Below are 18,126 nucleotides of genomic sequence, written 5' to 3' on the forward strand. Positions count from 1 at the left end.
TTACAACCACACAAAACAACTGTAGTTAAAATTTAAGGCAGCGATGTTGTGAGGGAGGTGGGAAGTGTCCCCACTGGTACGTACGGGTGACTGGCAGGAGTGACACCACAGCTGGCAGAAGAAAGTGCCTGTGTTTTAAAGCTGCAGGGAAGTGTGTTATTCCAGAAGCAGCAGAGACATGAAACAAATGGAACAGTTGATACATAAATGTAATAAGCTTTTGCATTTCACTCCCAAAATCTCCCAATTGAGAGTTATCGTTCCAGTGTAACATAAGGCACTTCTGTACAGCCTTAGTGCTGTACACTAACCCCGAGCCTAGGGACCCCACTTCAGCTACTGAACCTGCAGTAACTGACAAGGAAAAAGAATTATTTTGCAATAAGTCAGATAATAATTTTACCCCAATTGCTCATTTTCTTTTTCTCTAGAAATAGACCCTACTGACAACAGCAGCCTTAAATGTGGATAAGAGGATTGTACTGCAGCTTTGGCCAATCATTTGTTTAGGTCTTATATTTTTGATTATGTTATTATTATAAAGGGCTGAATCACAACCAGATTATACTCAATTATTTCCCATTTAGGCAAGACAATACTTTTTTTCTTGCTAGACAGCCTTGCAAATGCTTTCTGCTCTGAAATCTTATTTCCCAGTGTGTTTTCCTAAAACAAGCAGTTTCCTAGGGGTCTGCTTAAGCACAACTTGTCTGACTTGGATGATTCTTTCACAGTAATTCTGCAGGAGTGCAGTATGTACACATGTAATACAAGTGGAAGCTGGTGAAAATACATCGCTGTTATGAACAGATGAAGTTACAAGACCACATATTTCTTTCCATTGTTGTTTTAACTCTGGCTTTAGTCCTCTTAAATGTACATTAATTTTTTTCTTTCCTTTTTTTAGCTTGGAATATATGAAAATAAATAAAATAGGAAGGAGGGCATACTGTGTGACTGTTTTTTATTACACTGTATCACAGGATGGTTGAGGCTAGAAGAGACCACCAAGTGATCTGAGCTGTAGAAAAGAGAAGATGGGGTTTGCTGATCTGCCTGTCCAGCCCTCTGTGCACACACATTACCATGTGTGTGTCTGCTGGGAATGCAGCAGCAGTCTTGCTACTGCTTGGATCTGGGGCATGAAGCCATGGCACCCTTGCTTCCCTGGGTTCTTCCCCTGTCCCCAGCACCTTGCACTGGCCTCTGGGATGGACAAAGTGACCACACGGGTGTGTTGTCTCTTGTTTTTGTTGGAGTGGCGTCAAGAACATTGGACTATGACTGACTGTTGCGCCACAGAAGGAGTGATGAGAGAGAGCAGGGTGGCCCAGCCTGGGCTGAGCAGGATTTTTAAAACACTTTTATATTTTGGAGGTGCCCGGAACTCCAATAAAGAAAACTAAAGGCTGACTAAGGCCCACTCCCTCTCTGCATTCAGGCAGGTGACACACAGTTCATCTTTGTCTTCTGATCCTTCTCTTGCTTCATCCCCAAGGGCTGCCTCAGTGTGAGAGAGGGTGGTGCTTCTTTGCAGTTGATAAAACTTCAGCAAAAGAAGTAAGACAAATTTTAATTGACCTTTTTAATTTTTCAGTTCATTTCTAAAGCAGGGATCCTGGTGCTGCAGCTCTTCTTTTTACCCTTCACTCTCTGTGTATGCCTGTGCTTGTAGTGTGTCCTTAGTGGAATTATTATTATCCATTTGGGAGTCCACCCTATGCAGAAATGGGAGATGTATACAAATCTTAATCCTGAGAATAATGACAATTAAACCTGGTTTTTCTCGTTTCACACAAGCCCTGCCCTGCTTTTATTTTTCCTGCCAAACCTATTATTGCACAACTGGATTGGTGTGTTAGTACAAGATGAAGGGTGTACTCTGCTAAAGCAGAAGGTGCCTGTTACTGCCTAAGGAATGAGACTGGCTTATGTGCTGCTATGGTCTGATCCTGTTGGGTACTGCTGTAAGCTGGGCTGTGTTTGTGCAGCTGCAGTAAGAAGTGGCAGATAACAGCTCCTGAATATTCAATATATCTTTTTGCAGTTGAATGTTACGTTCTTGCAGCCCTTGGTTTGCTGACCATGTTCCTTATCTTTTCAACTGCTGCTTTCCTCCTGAGACTTCCTGCTGGCTGTTGTTGCCAAATGCATGAAATGGGGTAAAGGGGATGGAGGTTCCTTGATATTTAATCCGGGATTCAGTGCCGGGGCAGCTCCAAGTTGCTGAATGCCTTGCTAGAAAATACATGTTTTCTCTGGAGCTGCATGGTAGAATAACCTCTGCCCTGGGTGATCTGATGAGAAATCACCTCCTGGCTGGGACCCAAATAAAGCACAGGATTAACTTTGCCCTGTGCATGTGTGCTGGCTTGTAGCTCTTAAGAGTCAGTGAGAGCTCTTAGTCCAGTTGGTCTGGGAGGAGCTGTGCCTGTAGACATGGGATCCAAGCTGCTGTGCCTCTTCCTTGCCTCTGTCATCCTTGCTTACTACTTCTACAGTCCCATGCCAGAGGACTTTGAGGAGCCCTGGAAAGTGATGTTCATCTCGGCTACCCTCAGGACTCTTGAACACCTGGTGAGCTTGGTGCTGAGCTAGGGGGAGAGGTCTATGGAGCAGAGGGCATTCCTGGTGCCTCTGACTAATAGAGATATGGTAGTATGTGTCATACATATATATATATGTATGGTAATACACTCAGTGAAGTACAGTAGTACTAAGCATTAAACATACTGTGGGTATGACTATAAAGAAACTTAGAAAAGATTTACTGTGCAATGTCAAAAAAAAAAGGATATTTGGAGTAACTGGAAATGTGATATGTAATGTGATTACAGATAGACAAATGCAAGCAAGTCTATTTTGCTTTATGAACCTCTGCAGCTGTAGCACCGGTCCTTGAATTTTCCTGTTCCTCAGAGCCTGTACATTGAGTTTCTGCAGAAATATTGTATTGCATGTCAGAAGTGAAAACTAGAGCACTTAAATGCTACTGATTTTTGTGGTTTCATAGAAATCCATTGACAGAATGACCCTAAAAACTACACAAAGTTAGTTATAGTGGTGCTAATGCTAGAGCATGTAGAAGTTGAGATACAGATCTTATATATATGTATATATATATATATAAATACCACTGTGATCTTGCTTACCAAAAATGATATCTAGCTATAAGCAGCATAGAACCATACATCACATTCTGGAAAAGCAGTGCTATTTTACCCTATTTGTAGTTAAATGGCAATATTTACCAACAACAGGATCTTTATGTCTTTCCATGTTATTTTTATATATGCTACATCCCTAGCTTCTGCTTCATTTACTGTCACGTTACAGCCATTTCAAACATTTGTAAGCAATTTGTGAGGCTGCATGCCATGCACAACTAACACTGCTGTAGTTTCCACCTCAAGTACATCAAACTAGGAGATGTTTTGAGTCCAGCCTGTACGTAGTGCACAGTGGTAGCTGCAGCAGTGTAACCAAGGTCTGAAAATAAAGGTCAAAGATGAAGGTTTGTGGGGAGGAGAAGGAGCGAGTGTTGCAGACATCTTTCTAGGTGACTGCAAACATTTTGAGACTGCTTCATTCTCCACTATGAAATGCATTGATAGGAAGTTCTAAGGAGCCAGGGGAGAGGTTTCTAGTTTTGCTTCAGGCATGCTGCTGCAAGACTTGGCTGCTGCAGGCAGAGACACCCAGGCTGTTTGCTCTAAAGTGCAAGAATTTGGGATTTTGCCTTTTCTGTTGTTTCAGTTAAAATGTGGGTTTTTTCAGAAGTCCACGATTTTTCTGGTGGATGCAGAATATGCTGAACATCACACTTCTGGACAGTAACTAAAAGCCAGTGCTGATCTACAAAGCCATCCCTGTGTCAGACAGCCTTTGTTTGCAGTGGAGGCCTTTTCTCAGGTCTTCACAACGAGCAGAAGGGAGCAGCGCTTTTGGGGAGGCGGAGATGATTTTTGTATGTGTTTACCCATGGACTCTGCTGCTTTCTCATTTGTTTTGATCTTGTGTTTTGAGGTCTGAGTGGTGGGAGATGAAAAAGTGATAAGAAAGAAACTGTAGTCTGCACTCTTGATGCAGATCTTGCTTCTTCCCATCTTCAGTGTCCTTTCATAGGCAGTCTGCAAAGAGGATATGTGCACAGATAACTCATGTCCCCTGTGTCTGCTTGCTCAGTCTGACCTGCAGCACAGCAGTGCTCAGCAAACAGAAGTGTTTTCTTTCAGTGTTGGAGGACTATGTGTTTTCATTTCAATATGGAGTTGGTGTCTTTCATGTCTGCTATGCTGGCTGCGTGTTAAGCCTCAGTCCATTTTCAGCAGCGGTGTTGCAGGGCCAGCGTGTTTTGTAACTGTGCTCCAACCACATGCAAAACTGTAATCCTAGGGGGCTCTGACGAAGATGGCCTCTCTGGAGCTGCATGAGTGCAAATTAGAATTGAGGCATCTCTAAAGCATCCTAAGTACATTCTGAATGATCATCTGATTATAGGCAACAATTTATAATCATTTAATAGTAGGTCTAAATTTGTGGAGGGGACTCTGTTTTAGTCTTTCCGACTCCCTGATGTTGTTTTGGAAAAAGAGAAACAATGCTGCCACCCCCAAAAACAGCTCAGCAAGAGGTTGGTCTCCAACCTCCCAAAAGGACATACTGAGAAAGCCATGAAATGGCAAATCTATGCCCTGTTGTCTTTGCTTTAATAGATCCTGCGGAGCTCTCCAGCTTCTGAGCCACATTGTGCAAGATTTTCCCCGGTTTCAGGTTTCCTGACCTGGAGAAACGTATGAGTTGGCTTGAATAAAACCTGTGCCAGTCCCAGGCTGCTCTCCAGGTCTCTGCCAGGCATGGCCATGAGTGCTGAGGGACTCCAGAGGCTGGTTGGAAGCTGGTGGCTTGATCCTGCCCTGGGTTACCCTATGGAGGGTTGCAGCTATGCTTGGTTCCACTGGTGTGACCAGCCTGCAGAGTGCTGGCAAGTCTGTTTGTACCCATCCCACTGCAGAAGGGAGGCTGGGAACATCTCCATTATCGTATTCATTATAATGTCCCACATCTATGTGATGTGTAGCTGGGGAATAGCTTCTAAGAATAAATCAGACAGTGTCTGTGGTGCTTAAGCACAAAATCCTTCATGTATTTTCTGGAAGTACCGCATGCACAAAGTCTAAGAGAAAATACACGAAGAAAGTATAAAATGCAATACAACATATTTCTTCCTGTTGGAAAACAGTAACAAGTGGTGTCCCTCAGGGATCAGTGTTGGGACTCATCTTGTTCAACATCTTTGTCACTGACATGGACAGTGGGATTGGGTGCACCCTCATCAAGTTTGCCAATGACACCAAGCTGTGTGGTTCGGTTGATACACTGGAGGGAAGGAATGCCATCCAGAGGGACCTCAACACGCTTGTGAGGTGGGCTGATGCCAACCTCATGAAGTTTAACCATGCCAAGTGCAAGGTCCTACACCTGGGTCGGAGCAATCCCAGGCACAGCTGCAGGTTGGGCAGAGAAGAGATTCAGAGCAGCCCTGCGGAGAAAGACTTGGGGGTGCTGGTCTATAAGAAACTGAACATGAGCCGGCTTCAGTGTGCACTTGCAGCCCAGAAAGCCAACCGTATCCTGGGCTGCATCAAAAGGAGTGTGACCAGCAGGTCGAAGGAGGTGATCCTGCCCCTCTACTCTGCTCTTGTGAGACCTCACCTGGAGTATTGTGTGCAGTTCTGGTGTCCTCAACATAAAAAGGACCTGGAACTGTTGGAACAAGTCCATAGGAGGGCCACGAGGATGATCAGGGGACTGGAGCACCTCCCGCATGAAGACAGGCTGAGAAAGTTGGGGCTGTTCAGCCTGGAGAAGAGAAGGCTGCGTGGAGACCTCATAGCAGCCTTCCAGTATCTGATGGGTGCCTATAGGGGTGCTGGGGAGAGACTCTTCATTAGGGACATAGTGATAGGATAAGGGGTAACGGGTTAAAACTTAAAGAGAGGAAGTTTAGATTGGATATAAGGAAGAAGTTGTTTACTGTAAGGGTGGTGAGGCACTGGAATGGGTTGCCCAGGGAGGTTGTGAATGCCCCATCCTTGGTGGTGTTCAAGGCCAGGTTGGACGAAGCCTTGGGTGCCATGGTTTAGTGTGAGGTGTCCCTGCTCATGGCAGGGGGGTTGGAATTTGATGATCTGAAGGTCCTTTCCAACCCTAACTATTCTGTGATTCCTAGATGAGTGTTTCTCTGGCTGCAGTTCTTGTGAAATTCTCCCAAAGTTTCCTCTGTCCATGGCCTGGCTCCTTGGGAGCCATGAAATCTGGATTTGAGCCCTTCACAGCCCTGCTCACAAGCTGCCTGTGTTTGTGTCTGGCTGATGGAAACCTTCACCTGGAGGGGCATCTCCATCTGAACTACCACCCCTTCAGATAAATAAGCTCCTAAATGTGGTGCCAGGCTTTTTGTCTGCCAAAGCACACATAAGTTTTGGGGTTGTTGTCCTTGCTGCCATACTCCCCTTATGGAAGATGGAGAAAGGGATGGTAGAAAATGATTTCCAAAGCACAAGGAACACAAAAACCCCCAAATGGTTGCCTTTTTCCTCTTACCTCTCAGATGAGGGCCAATGAGACTTTCAGATGAGGGTATGATTTCCTTTTGGTTTTATATGGTAATGGCCTTGAAACCACAGGCCAGTGTTTTTCCACAATGTAAAATTTAAACCCTGTGAGTACTGGGAAGCCTCAGTCTTGAAGCTGAGGAAATTACTCCTGATGCAGGGGAGTATCAACAAGCTCACTGGAATTATAGCAGGACTCACTTTGACCTATATATTTATTCTTCCAAGGTGCTAATCCTCAGGGAAAATACAACAGCTGAGAAATATTTATGTAAACTGTGTAATCGCTGTGTATAAAACTATGCAGTTTTGGCATGTGTATGTGTTTGTCTTCATTGAACTTATTACAGGATCCCATATTTTCCTTATGTACAGTGTGCCAGTTGCTGCCCATTTGTGTTCATCCTGATTCCAAACCACAGTGTTTGGCAGAGCTCCTGGCATTGCTTGGTCCAAGACTGCAGAGAAGTGACTCTTAAATGTGGTGGCAATCACTATCAAGTATTGTCAGGAAGATCTTAGCTGTATTCTCTTTCCTTCTAGCTTCTGAAAAAGTAGATTATACATAGAAGGTGATTCAATAGTTGATTTAAACATAAAAAAAAATAATTACAAAAACGTAAAGCAAGCAGGGTTAGATTATATGATTTACAACATTGAACCTTGAATGCCAGATGTTATACCTTTCATGAGGTTATCATTTAAAGTGTGGGGGTTTCTGTATTTTTTTTTACATTCTTCTCAGAAAGAATAGAGCATCTCTTATAGGAAGCTAAACTTCCTATGGGATCTGCACTAGGCTGAGCTATTTCATTTCTTATTAAACTCAAGCCTGCTTTGAGTTTCATCTGGTTTTCACCTTCAGATAACATGTAAGAGCTTGCTTTTATTATTTCATCATTTCTCTTGCTGTGTGATATAGCAGTTAGGAGACTTGTGAGGAAAGCTAGGTTATGTCCCCTGTTGCGGGGGGCTGTTGTGAAGAGGCCACTGGTGGCCATTGGTAGTTCTCTGTGGCGCGATGCCAGTGCTGTCCCTGCGGCTGCGGGGCTCCAACCTAGAGACTAAGCTATGGAGACTGAGGTCTGTTGTTAATTGGTGATCTTCTGATCAAAGTTATACCAGCACACTTAGTGTTGTTTATGCCTGTCCAAAGAATTGCACAGTGGCCTGAAATTAGACAAGTGCTCTTGTGTTATCACTGTCAGCTCTTAATTTTTTGAGTGCTTAACTAGAATATGTGCAAGAGCTGAGCACATTAAACTGAAAAGATATGTGCAAATTAGTGTGAAATTTCTTCCAATTTTGCTGTAAACAAACTAGAAATCTAAGTTCTTAACTCTCTTTCAGCAAGTGAATTAGCAAATGACTTTCGACCTATCTGAAGTTGTATTCTTCCTACCTTTCTTTCATCTAAACCCCAAACCAACTAGGCTCTTTAGGAAAGACTGGCCACGCAGATGGGGAGGGGGTGTAGCTCTTTATGTCAATGATAGGCTGGAGAGTATGAAATTTTGCCTGTGGGCAGGTGATGAGCCAACTGAGAGCTTGTGGTTTAAGGTCAGAGGGAAAACTGCAATGGGGGGCATTACTGGGAGGGTCTACTACAGGCCACCCGATCAGGATGACTGTGTGGATGAAGCCCTCTAAGACAGGTAGGAGTAGCCTCATGCTCACAGCCCCTTGTCCTCATGGGGGACTTCAACCACCCCGATATCTGGCCCAGCGCAAGCAATCCCAGAGGTTCCTTGATTTTGTGGAAGACAACCTCCTCTTGCAAGTAATAGAGGAGCCAACAAGGAGAGGTGTCATGCTTGACCTTGTGCTCACTGACAGGGAGGAGCTGGTGGGTAATGTGACGCTCCAGGGCAGCCTGGTTGTAGTGATCATGAGATGGTGGAGTTCACGATCCTCATAGCAGTGAGAAGGGCGCGCAGCAAGCTCACTGCCCTGGACTTCAGGAGAGCAGAATTTGGCCTCTTCAGGAACCTGCTTAGTAAGATTCCATGGGAAACAGCCCTAGAGGGCAGGAGTGCCCAAGACTACTGGTTGATATTCAAGGATCACCTGCTACAAGTTCAGGAGCATTGCATCTGACAAGAAAGAAATGGGGCAAGAAGTCCAGGAGGCCTTCTTGGATGGATAAGGAGCTGCTGGGAAAGCTCAGAAGGGAAAAAGAAGCTTATAGAAGGTGGAAGTGAGGACAGGCAGCCTGGGAAGAATACAGGGATGTTGCCTGGGAAGCTAGGGACCAGGTCAAGAAAGCTAAGGCTCAGTTAGAATTGAATCTGGCCAGGGATGTCAAGAATAAAAGGAAGGGCTTCTGTAGGTATGTCACTAACAAAAGACAGACTAGGAATAATGTGGGGCCTCTCTGGAGAGAAAAAAGAGAAGTGGCTACCCTGAATTTGGAGAAGGCTGAGGTTCTCAATGGCTTCTTTGACTCAGTCTTCCCTGGCAAGTGCTCTGACCACACCGCTCAAGTTTTGGAAGGCAGATGAAGGGACTGGGAGAATGAAGACCTTAGACCGTAGGAGAGGATCAGGTTTAAGATCATCTTAAGAACTTGATGTGCACAAGTCCATGGGACCTGATGAAATCCACACATGGGTCCTGAGGAAGCTGGCGAATGAAGTCTCTAAGCCACTGTCCATCATATTTGAAAAATATGGCAGTCGGGTGAAGTTCCCAACAATTGGAAAAGGTATCTATAACACTCATTTTCAAGAAGGGGAAAATGGAAGACCCAGGAATCATAGAATCATAGAAGAGTTAGGGTTGGAAAGGACCTTAAGATCACCTAGTTCCAGCCCCTCTGCCATGAGCAGGGACTCCTCACACTAGACCATGTTGCCCAAGACTCCGTCCAGCTTGGCCTTGAACACTGCCAGGGATGGAGCATTTAACACTTCTTTGGGCAACCTGTTCCAATGCCTCACCACACTCACAGAAACTACAGACCAGTCAGTCTCACCTCTGTGCCAAGCACTATCATGGAGCAGATTCTCCTGGAAACCATGGGAGGGCACATGAAAAACAATGAGGTGGCTGGTGACAGCCAACATGGCTTCACCAAAGACAAATCATGCCTGATCAATCTGGTGGCCTTCTATGACAGGGCTATAGAACTGATGGATAGGGGCAAAGCCGCTGATGTCATCTACCTCTACTTGTGCAAAGCATTCAACACTGTCTGACATGACATCCTGGTCTCTAAACTGAAGAGGCATCAATCTGATGGATGAAACACTTGGTGGACAAAGAATTCGCTGGATGGCAGCACATAGAGAGTTGTGGTCAATGGCTCAATGTCCAGCTGGAGACCAGTAACAAGTGGTGTCCCTCGTTGGGACCGGTCTTGTTCAACATCTTTGTTGGTGACATGGACAGTGGGATTGAGTGCGCCCTCAGCAAGTTTGCCAATGACACCAAGCTGTGTGGTTTGTTTGATGCACTGGAGGGAAGGGATGGAGTCCAGAGGGACCTCAGCATGCTTTAGAGGTGGGGCAATGCAAACCTCATGAAGCTCAGCAATGTGAAGTGCAAGGTGCTGTACTTTAAGGAGGGTGCACATGGTAGGAGTTCCCTATGTTGCTGGCATTTCATGTGGCTGAGAGCATGCTCTACCCATAGTCAATCTCTATGCTGGGTAATTTTTTGTTTAAAGAGGTATTCATGCCACCTTTCTCAGGATAGTAAATAATGACTTTATTTTTCCTCCAGTCATTGTGAAATTTTTTTTTTGTCTTTTTATTGTCTACTACAGATGTTTGATGGTTCTAAAATACATTTCAAACATCTTAAAAGCAACATGAGAACTAAGTTTGTTTAAACACAGTTTAATCCGATGTAAGAGGTAAAAAGGAGGGGGCATAGGCAGAGATATGTATGTATAAGCAACCACTGGTCACATGTTTACTCGTCACAGTTCCCTGAAGGCAGCTGTAAGGAAATATGATGCCTCCTTTGGGGAGCTGCTGGTTTTGGAGGGAGTCATTTGGATCTGCATTTCTTGCACAGTCTGTAGCAAATGCAGTTGTAAATGTTTTCACCTGGGTTTGTTCTTGTGTACCAAAACATCAGTGTAATGGAAGCCACACATTTTAAAAAGAAGTTTTATGTTCATGATTTAAAATAGCCATTGATGGAAAGAGATTCTGAAATTCAATCTGTCTAAATCGGCATGATGCCAGAGAGCTGAAGTTGATAAATATTACTCTTTGGAGCTTGCATTTCAGTTGTAGGTTTATTTGCTAGGGGGTTTGTTTTGTTTTGTTTTAATTTTATTTAGCATTTTAGAATAACTGTAATTTCATTTAGAACCATAGAATTTCATAATATATTTTTTTAAATGTGAATTTCAATGGAAACTGCTTTAACAGCATTAAAAGCTGTCAGGGTTTTGAACTCCCTGAACCACATTGCTTTTCTTCTGTTGGGGAATTTCTGTGCAGGCCATTGGGAAAGTTTTCCCTGTCCTCTGCATAGCTCTGCCTGGGGTGCTGATGATGCCCAGGACACTCAAGGCCCTCTGCTCCCTTCCCTTGAGGGACTGCACAGGGCTGGGGCTCCAGTGCTGCTCTGCAACTGCCCAACGTTTCTGTGAAAATGAATCTTTGTAAAAAGCTAACCCCATGGGTGTGTAAGACCTCCAGACTAAAGCACCTGTCAGGCAGACAGAGATCCTGGCTAGTGTCTTCACTATTTCCTCTCCTGGTGGATGCTGCTCCTGGCTTGGTGAGTCTCTCCAGGTGAGGGAATCACTGGGATCGTCCTTTGTTGGAGTCAGGCTGGAGCCAGAGTGGTTGACAGCAGTGATGCCACACCAGAGCTGTCCTTCTGCCTGTTCATTCATCAGGGAACTGTCTCCCTGGCAGAGGGCTGCTGGGAATCAGAGCATCAGTGGCAGAGTTTTTCTCAGCTTTTATTGTGAAATATTAAACCAATGTAATGGAAGGACTGCATGACCCCGACAAAGCTTAATCCTCCTCAAGGATGATGGGAGCAGGTAACAGCTTCAGAAAGCATAGTGGTACATGTATTTTGTCTTATCTGCTGATGACGTGGAATGAGCAATAAACATGACTCTTGTTTTGCTATTCAGTAGGAGTACCTCTTCATTGGATAGAGAAATACAGAGGTGCGTAAGTAATGGAATTTTTACATGTAAGCTAACGAAATGAAACAGCTGGATCACAGTAAAATGGCAAAAATAGACTTTTGCCTTTTTAACATCTCAAAGTTCATCATTCTTTTAATAATGAAAGGGTACTCATCCCTAAATGATGCTCTTTTGCTACTGGGATGGAACTGATCCCTAAAAATTATTGTGCAGCTTGAAGTCAAATTGCTATATCCTTGTGTTTGTGCCACCAGTGCCCTTGGCATCCTGAAAGTACTGGATGCTTTTGCTTCAGGAGTCAATCATGGGAGCAGCCATTATTTGGCTTTGTGTTCACTGTCTGGAAAGATGAAGAGGTCCAACTCATTGAGCAGATCCTTGTGCTGGGTAATTGAGAGGTTTCAGCTGATTCTGCTTTCTTCCACATCCCCTGTTGCGTCCTTGTTATCCTTTAAGCTTGTGCTGCCAATCATTGTCTTAACAACGAGAAGTGGTGGTGTACCTGGGCTGCCTTCCAGCCACCGCTGCTGAGCTTCACATAGAAGTGATGGGAGACAGGGGAGCTGAACTGCTCAGGCTGGATGGTATGACAGCATGGGACAGTGGCTCCCCCAGGTCAGCAGCATTTGGCTTAGCGACTTGTACAGCAACTTTACAGGCTTGCGCAGAGTATCAAATGGCTTTAATCTCTGAGACCTCTAATCTGTGAGAGTACTAAGGCTGTTATTAACTTACTGTTTTCCTTTGTCTTGGGCTTTAGGCTGAGGTTGCTGAGTATCTGGGTCTGAAGAACTATATGGAAGTTTTGATACTGATCACAACTGTCGAATATGTCATGCCCACGTCTGATGAAAATGTCACTGTGACAGACACAGAGTTCAACAACATTACTGTCCGTCTGTACTTGCCCAGAAAGGCATCTGATGGGCTGAGGAGGGCAGTGGTTTACTTCCATGGTGGTGGATGGTGTGTAGGACAAGCAGGTAAGCTCTTTGCCAGTACCAACGGTCCATATGTAAGATCTCAGCAGCCCATGTTAAATGTTGCCTTTTGTTTCATGGGAGCTGCCACAGAGTGGGTCAGGGAACTGGTGTTTCACCAGTCAAAAACAGGTGGAGATTTTGGAAAGTCACCTGAAAGCTTCTGCAAAGAGGAATATGCTGCTGTATATGTGTCTGTTCTCAAATGGGCTGGAGTATATTCTAAGGGACTCATTTTATCTCAGGCATGAAACCCTACGATCGTCTGACAAGGTGGACTTCAGACATGTTAAATGCTGTCGTGGTATCGGTCAAGTAAGAGATTCTTGTTCTAGATGGGTTGAGGGTTCGGAATAAATTAATCTATTTCAATTAATTTTTTAATACCTTTTTTTGATCGTTGTCGTTTCTTGCTAGCTTTAAGTGTTTGTAAACAAAAGCTGTCAAGTTTGCAGTGGGTGAATTGTGGTTGGTGGTTATTTTGGATATCGCTTTGTGAAGCTGGATGGGTAAGAAAATATTTGAGATAGGTAGTCCCCATTTCTCTGGGCACAGAAAATAAACATTCACCAACTATGGCAGATGTTAGCAAGCATTTGTTCTTATTAACAGTGTGAAATAACAGACTTCTGTCTGCCTCTAACAGCTACAGGTTGGCACCTAAATATCATTTTCCCATCCAGTTTGAAGATGTGTATTCGGTAACAAAGTTCTTCCTCCAGAGCAGTGTCCTCTCCCAGTATGGAGTGGACCCAGATCGGGTCGGTGTTGCAGGAGACAGTGCAGGTGGCAACTTAGCTGCAGCTGTGGCACAGCAGGTAAATAATATAAAGGTGGTTTGTTAGCTCAAAATACTGGTTTTTTTTTCTGTATGTTTTGTTTTTTTAATTCATGAACACTTAGAAAAGGCTAAAAAAAGCCTCTGCAAGTGCACTTCCTAAATGGCTCTTGTTGTCCATGTACGTAGGATGACATGCAGCCTCCAGAGCTGTCAGTGAGGGCTCCAAGTTCCAGGGTGAGCAAATTTACTTGAGCCATTTAGTGGCATCAAAGCTACTTTGATGCCATGATATCCTCCAAAACTTTATACCCTAAAAAATGTCATCTGGCCCATAATTAGGGCATATATCACTCTGTCCTTAAGCATATTTCGACTGATTTAGGCATGTTGTTTGAATTTTAGCAATTTGCCTCATATAGATGTAAATAGCAGGGAAAAAGAAAAAAAAAAGATATCTCTAAATAAATGTTCCGGTGTCACTTGATCACAGACAGGTCAATGCCGTCTGCACTCTTCTCTCAGCTTTATCAAATAAAGTCAGTGTGATGTTGTTGCTCTCTTGAGAAATCAGTCAGATTGTAATGAATCTCACTTGGAAAGGTTGTGAAATTGCCATGGACACTGAATGCAGAAGATGAGGGAGAAATTTATTAGTGAAGAGGAGAAAAGGATGATATATAAGAAATGTCACTGTTCAATTAATCACATTTTGTTTTTCACATGTCTAAAATGCACAGAATTGTAGTTGTTTGAGTTCTAACACCTCTGACATCTCAGGGTTAAAAAAGCAAACAGATGGATAAGCTCTAAATTGTGTGAAATGATTAAAGGAGTCTTAGAAAGCAGCAATTTTTAAGCTGTAAGAAATTTTCTGTAATTATAGAAAAATCATTTGTTACCATCTCAGAAAGCATCGATGCATCAAAAAGTTTCTATGCTTCAAAAAATATTTCCTGATTATCCTTCAAAATAAGAAATAAAATTAAATTATGTTTGAGCATTTTTAATACAACGTACTCTTGTAGGTGAATGCCTATGAATTCAGAATTTCTCTAAATTAATCTGCCTTAATAATCTTATTGATAATCTTTTGTTTGTTGTAAAATGTGCATGTTAATTCCTTACTTTTAAGATCTTCTGTCAGTGTGGGAGAACCAACACTTTTTAACTGACTTTTTGTATTTATTTCTATTTTCTTTTATAGCTGTTGGAGGACCCTGAAGTTAAAACTAAACTCAAAATCCAAGCTTTGCTTTACCCTGCTCTTCAAGCCCTTGATCTGAATTTGCCATCTTACCAAGAAAATGAAAACAAGCCCATTTTATCCAAGTCACTTATGATCAGGTTCTGGAGTGAGTATTTCACTTCGGATTTGTCTCTCAGGGAAGCGATGACCTCCAACAGGCACGTCCCAGTTGAATCGAGCCACTTGTTTCAGTTTGTAAACTGGAGCAACTTACTGCCTGAGGAGATGAAGAAAGATCATGTCTACATTAGTCCCACCTACGGCAGCTCCAAGCTTGTCCAGAAGTACCCAGGGTTTCTGGATCCGAGGGCGTCCCCTCTGCTGGCAAGTGATGCCCAGCTACAGAAGCTGCCCCGCACCTACATCCTCACCTGCCAGCACGATGTCTTACGGGACGATGGATTCATGTATGCCAGGCGCCTCCAGACAGCAGGCGTTCCTGTCACACATGACCATGCCAAGGATGCCTTTCATGGGGCGATGATGTTTGTCTCATTTCCAGCTGAATTAGCTGTAGGGCACCGCCTGTTTAACAGATATATTGAGTGGTTAAATGAGAATCTATGAGCTGAAAATGTTGCTCCCCTATGCCTGGCTCACATTCAGTGGGTATGATCTTAAGGTCCTTTCCTAGCCTAACCATTCTATGATTACATGATTAAGGAGAATAGGAGCTATGTGACTTCTGGGGCAATTGCTGTCTTCATTGTGTTGCCCTGAGGCATCTATATTGAAACATTTCTTCTCTAGCAGGAAAATCAGGCTGATTCGAACATGATTGTTCTTTCAGTGCTGTTGTCTGAGCTCAGAACTACATAAACTGCCCTAGGATTTATCTCCTGGCTAAGACCAGAAGAGTTGGTGTGCCTGACCCTTCCTGTGCTTGTTTGAGCCCTAGGCTGATACAGTGTGTGGGACTTTGTGTCCTCTGTTAGCTGCTTCTTGTTTCTTCATATCACTGGCTTGTGTAAATAAGCCAGGTGACTGCACACACTGGGTACTTGGTGGCCACTTGCTCCCTGTCCCCTCCAGCATGCTCTCTAGTCCTGTGGGATGCACTAACGAGTCCCCACTGCTGCCACTGGGTGATGGGGTGAGCAGAAGTGCAGGGACCTGACTTCACAAAGTACAAGGCAGCTTGTGGAACCCTGTCCATCGCAGGAAGCCACTAGGTTTGTGCTGTTGTTTTCCTCCAGCACTGCTCAAGGGAAGTGCTTGCTTGAAAACCAAGAGACATGGCTATAACACTGCCAAGGTTTGGGAGTTTTTTTGTTGTTGTTCTGTTGGTGGTGTGGTTTGTTTTGGTTGGTTTTGTGTGTTTGGGTTTTTTTAAAAAACCAAGCATCTGTCTGTCTTGGTAGGTAATCACTTTCTTTAATCCCTGTACTAGAAGGAAGTAGTGTAACAAAACAGCACTGGATATTTATACGATAAAGAGAGACTGTGAAGGTCCTAGCCTGTGTGTTTTACGCTCTACTTATTTGATAATTTATGTATTATGTGTTCTAATTATCCTTAAAATTGTTTATCATGTTTTACATATGAATTTTTAAAAATAAAATTAGCTTAGCTTTATAGGCTTAGAAAAGAAACACAATTCAGTTGTCAGTCTTCAAACAACATCCTCTAAATCTTTTCTGTATTAAATAAAAACCCTAAAATTTGAGTGATGAATGCATACGTTGGTTGGTTATTGTTTTTCTTAAACTGATCAGAGCACACCACAAACATGCACATCTAGCATCCTGCTTTTTAATTTTGTATAAAGGATACCGAATCTTCAATAACTGTTTTTTTTTTCTGAGTGTGCTTGCAGCCTGTTTAGGTAGAATGTGCATGGAGCAATTGCTATGTTTTTCTTCTTAATCTTTATGTTGAATATAAAAATTAAACTTGTCTTTGACAAAAAGTACATTGCATTGAAATCACTCAGTTACCCTGTTTATCACAAAGGAGTAATAAACTGGCTTCAGTACATACAACAGCTATTGCAAACAACCAGGACCAAACACAGGGAGATGTTTTACTTCTGCTCTTACTGTTTATGTAAATACTTAGCAATGCTTGACTGTGGTTGCTGAAAGAACTTCTATCAACAAAAGGATGCTGAAAGTTGCTATCAGGATGGAGACTGGTGTGGAGCTGAGCCTGGCTTGCGGGAAGGGCCTGCACTGCGGTTTGCTGTTGCAGCAGGAGTGTTATGCTTCTCTCCTTCTGAATCCACCCTTGAAGCAGTGAGTGCCTTACTGCCAGCATACCAAGCATAAAATGTACCATGGGATTAAAAAGCAGCTTGCATAACCCCATGCAGAGAAGTGCAACATGTTTACACATCCCTTGGACGTGTCCATGATCATGCAAGCTCCCAGAATGTTTGGGAAGTTATTTCTGATGATGCCTTCCCACCTTTTGCCCACAGGACTGGACTCTCATCTGCTGGCTACAGACACCTCAACTGGAGTTATTTCTCCCTCATTTGGAACTAATTAACAGCATCTTAGTATGCCTAATGAAGTAGGGGCTTGGGATTTTGCTTCAGTAACTCCTTTGTTTTGACCTTCTATACAGTATTAGGGTCATGTCTGCAGAAATGGTCTCTGGGTGTTGGGTATTTTCAATGCTGTAAGTGCTAGTGGAATGAACTGAGTTGGCCATTAGTTGCTGTAAGTGATCCTTTCTCTGAGTCTTACAGGCAGCTTTATTCTTCAATATAAATGGCAGGAAAAACTGTAAGAGAACATTTAGAGAAGACAGTTACTTTGTCAGAAGGGTACATGCACAAAGCTGGGATATAAATGCAGGCATCTCTCAGTGGGTTATGCTGCTGTCACTGATGTTGGCTTTGATTGTTTTCCTTCCCTGCAGTCTGGGACACCGCTGATGGAAAGGCACTTGGCCTGAAGTGCTGGGGAGAGCTCACCCATCACTCAGTTGGTGACAAGGAGTGGTGTGACAAGCAGGAGAGTGGTTGTTCCAGCAGACTGAAGAGCTGGGCATGAGCTGGTCGGGCAATCCAGGTGGCCTAAAAGCATGGTGGGAGCCTGTGTGGGATCCACCATGCCCTGCGCAGAGGAAGCTTTTCCTACCTTTGGGAGGAAGCCATCCCAGCGGGAGCAAACCTGTGAGACCCTCCTTGTCCATGCTGCTGCCGCCGCCATGGCGTTTCCTCTGTTGCAGCTCCGGCACCGGGTACCGCAGGGATATGGGGAGCCCCCAACGCTGTGAGGGCATCAGGGTGTCCGTCAGAGGGCACTGCTGGCGGCCGCCTTCGCACCCCGAGCAGGGCTGCTGGTCCTTCCTGCCCTCCCCTGAGGCAGGCGTAGCGCTGAGTGTGCGCGCAGCTCCCGGCAGAGCCTGCAGAGGGCTTCGGGCGTGGTTCC

The 18,126-nt window shown here is 44.0% G+C and overlaps 1 protein-coding gene across 2 annotated transcripts in view; it reads left to right on the forward strand.

The window, feature by feature from the left end:
- Positions 1-16,412, forward strand: part of AADAC (arylacetamide deacetylase) — a 47,472-nt gene extending 31,060 nt beyond the window's left edge. The window contains exons 1-5 of one of the 2 annotated variants that reach the window (XM_062602981.1): positions 2,004-2,577; positions 12,500-12,722; positions 12,965-13,034; positions 13,366-13,537; positions 14,705-16,412. In XM_062602981.1, the coding sequence (XP_062458965.1) occupies positions 2,440-2,577; positions 12,500-12,722; positions 12,965-13,034; positions 13,366-13,537; positions 14,705-15,313 (1,212 nt within the window). In that variant the 5' untranslated portion in view covers positions 2,004-2,439 and the 3' untranslated portion in view covers positions 15,314-16,412. Of the gene's footprint in view, positions 1-2,003; positions 2,578-12,499; positions 12,723-12,964; positions 13,035-13,365; positions 13,538-14,704 lie in introns of those variants that run through there. The other variant, XM_062602982.1, reaches the window with a different exon arrangement.
- The last annotated feature ends 1,714 nt before the right edge of the window (positions 16,413-18,126 follow it).

This window comes from Pezoporus occidentalis, unplaced genomic scaffold, assembly GCF_034315485.1.
Source record: "Pezoporus occidentalis ecotype Australia unplaced genomic scaffold, CSIRO_AGI_Poc_V1 ctg8, whole genome shotgun sequence".
Lineage (NCBI taxonomy): Eukaryota > Metazoa > Chordata > Aves > Psittaciformes > Psittacidae > Pezoporus > Pezoporus occidentalis.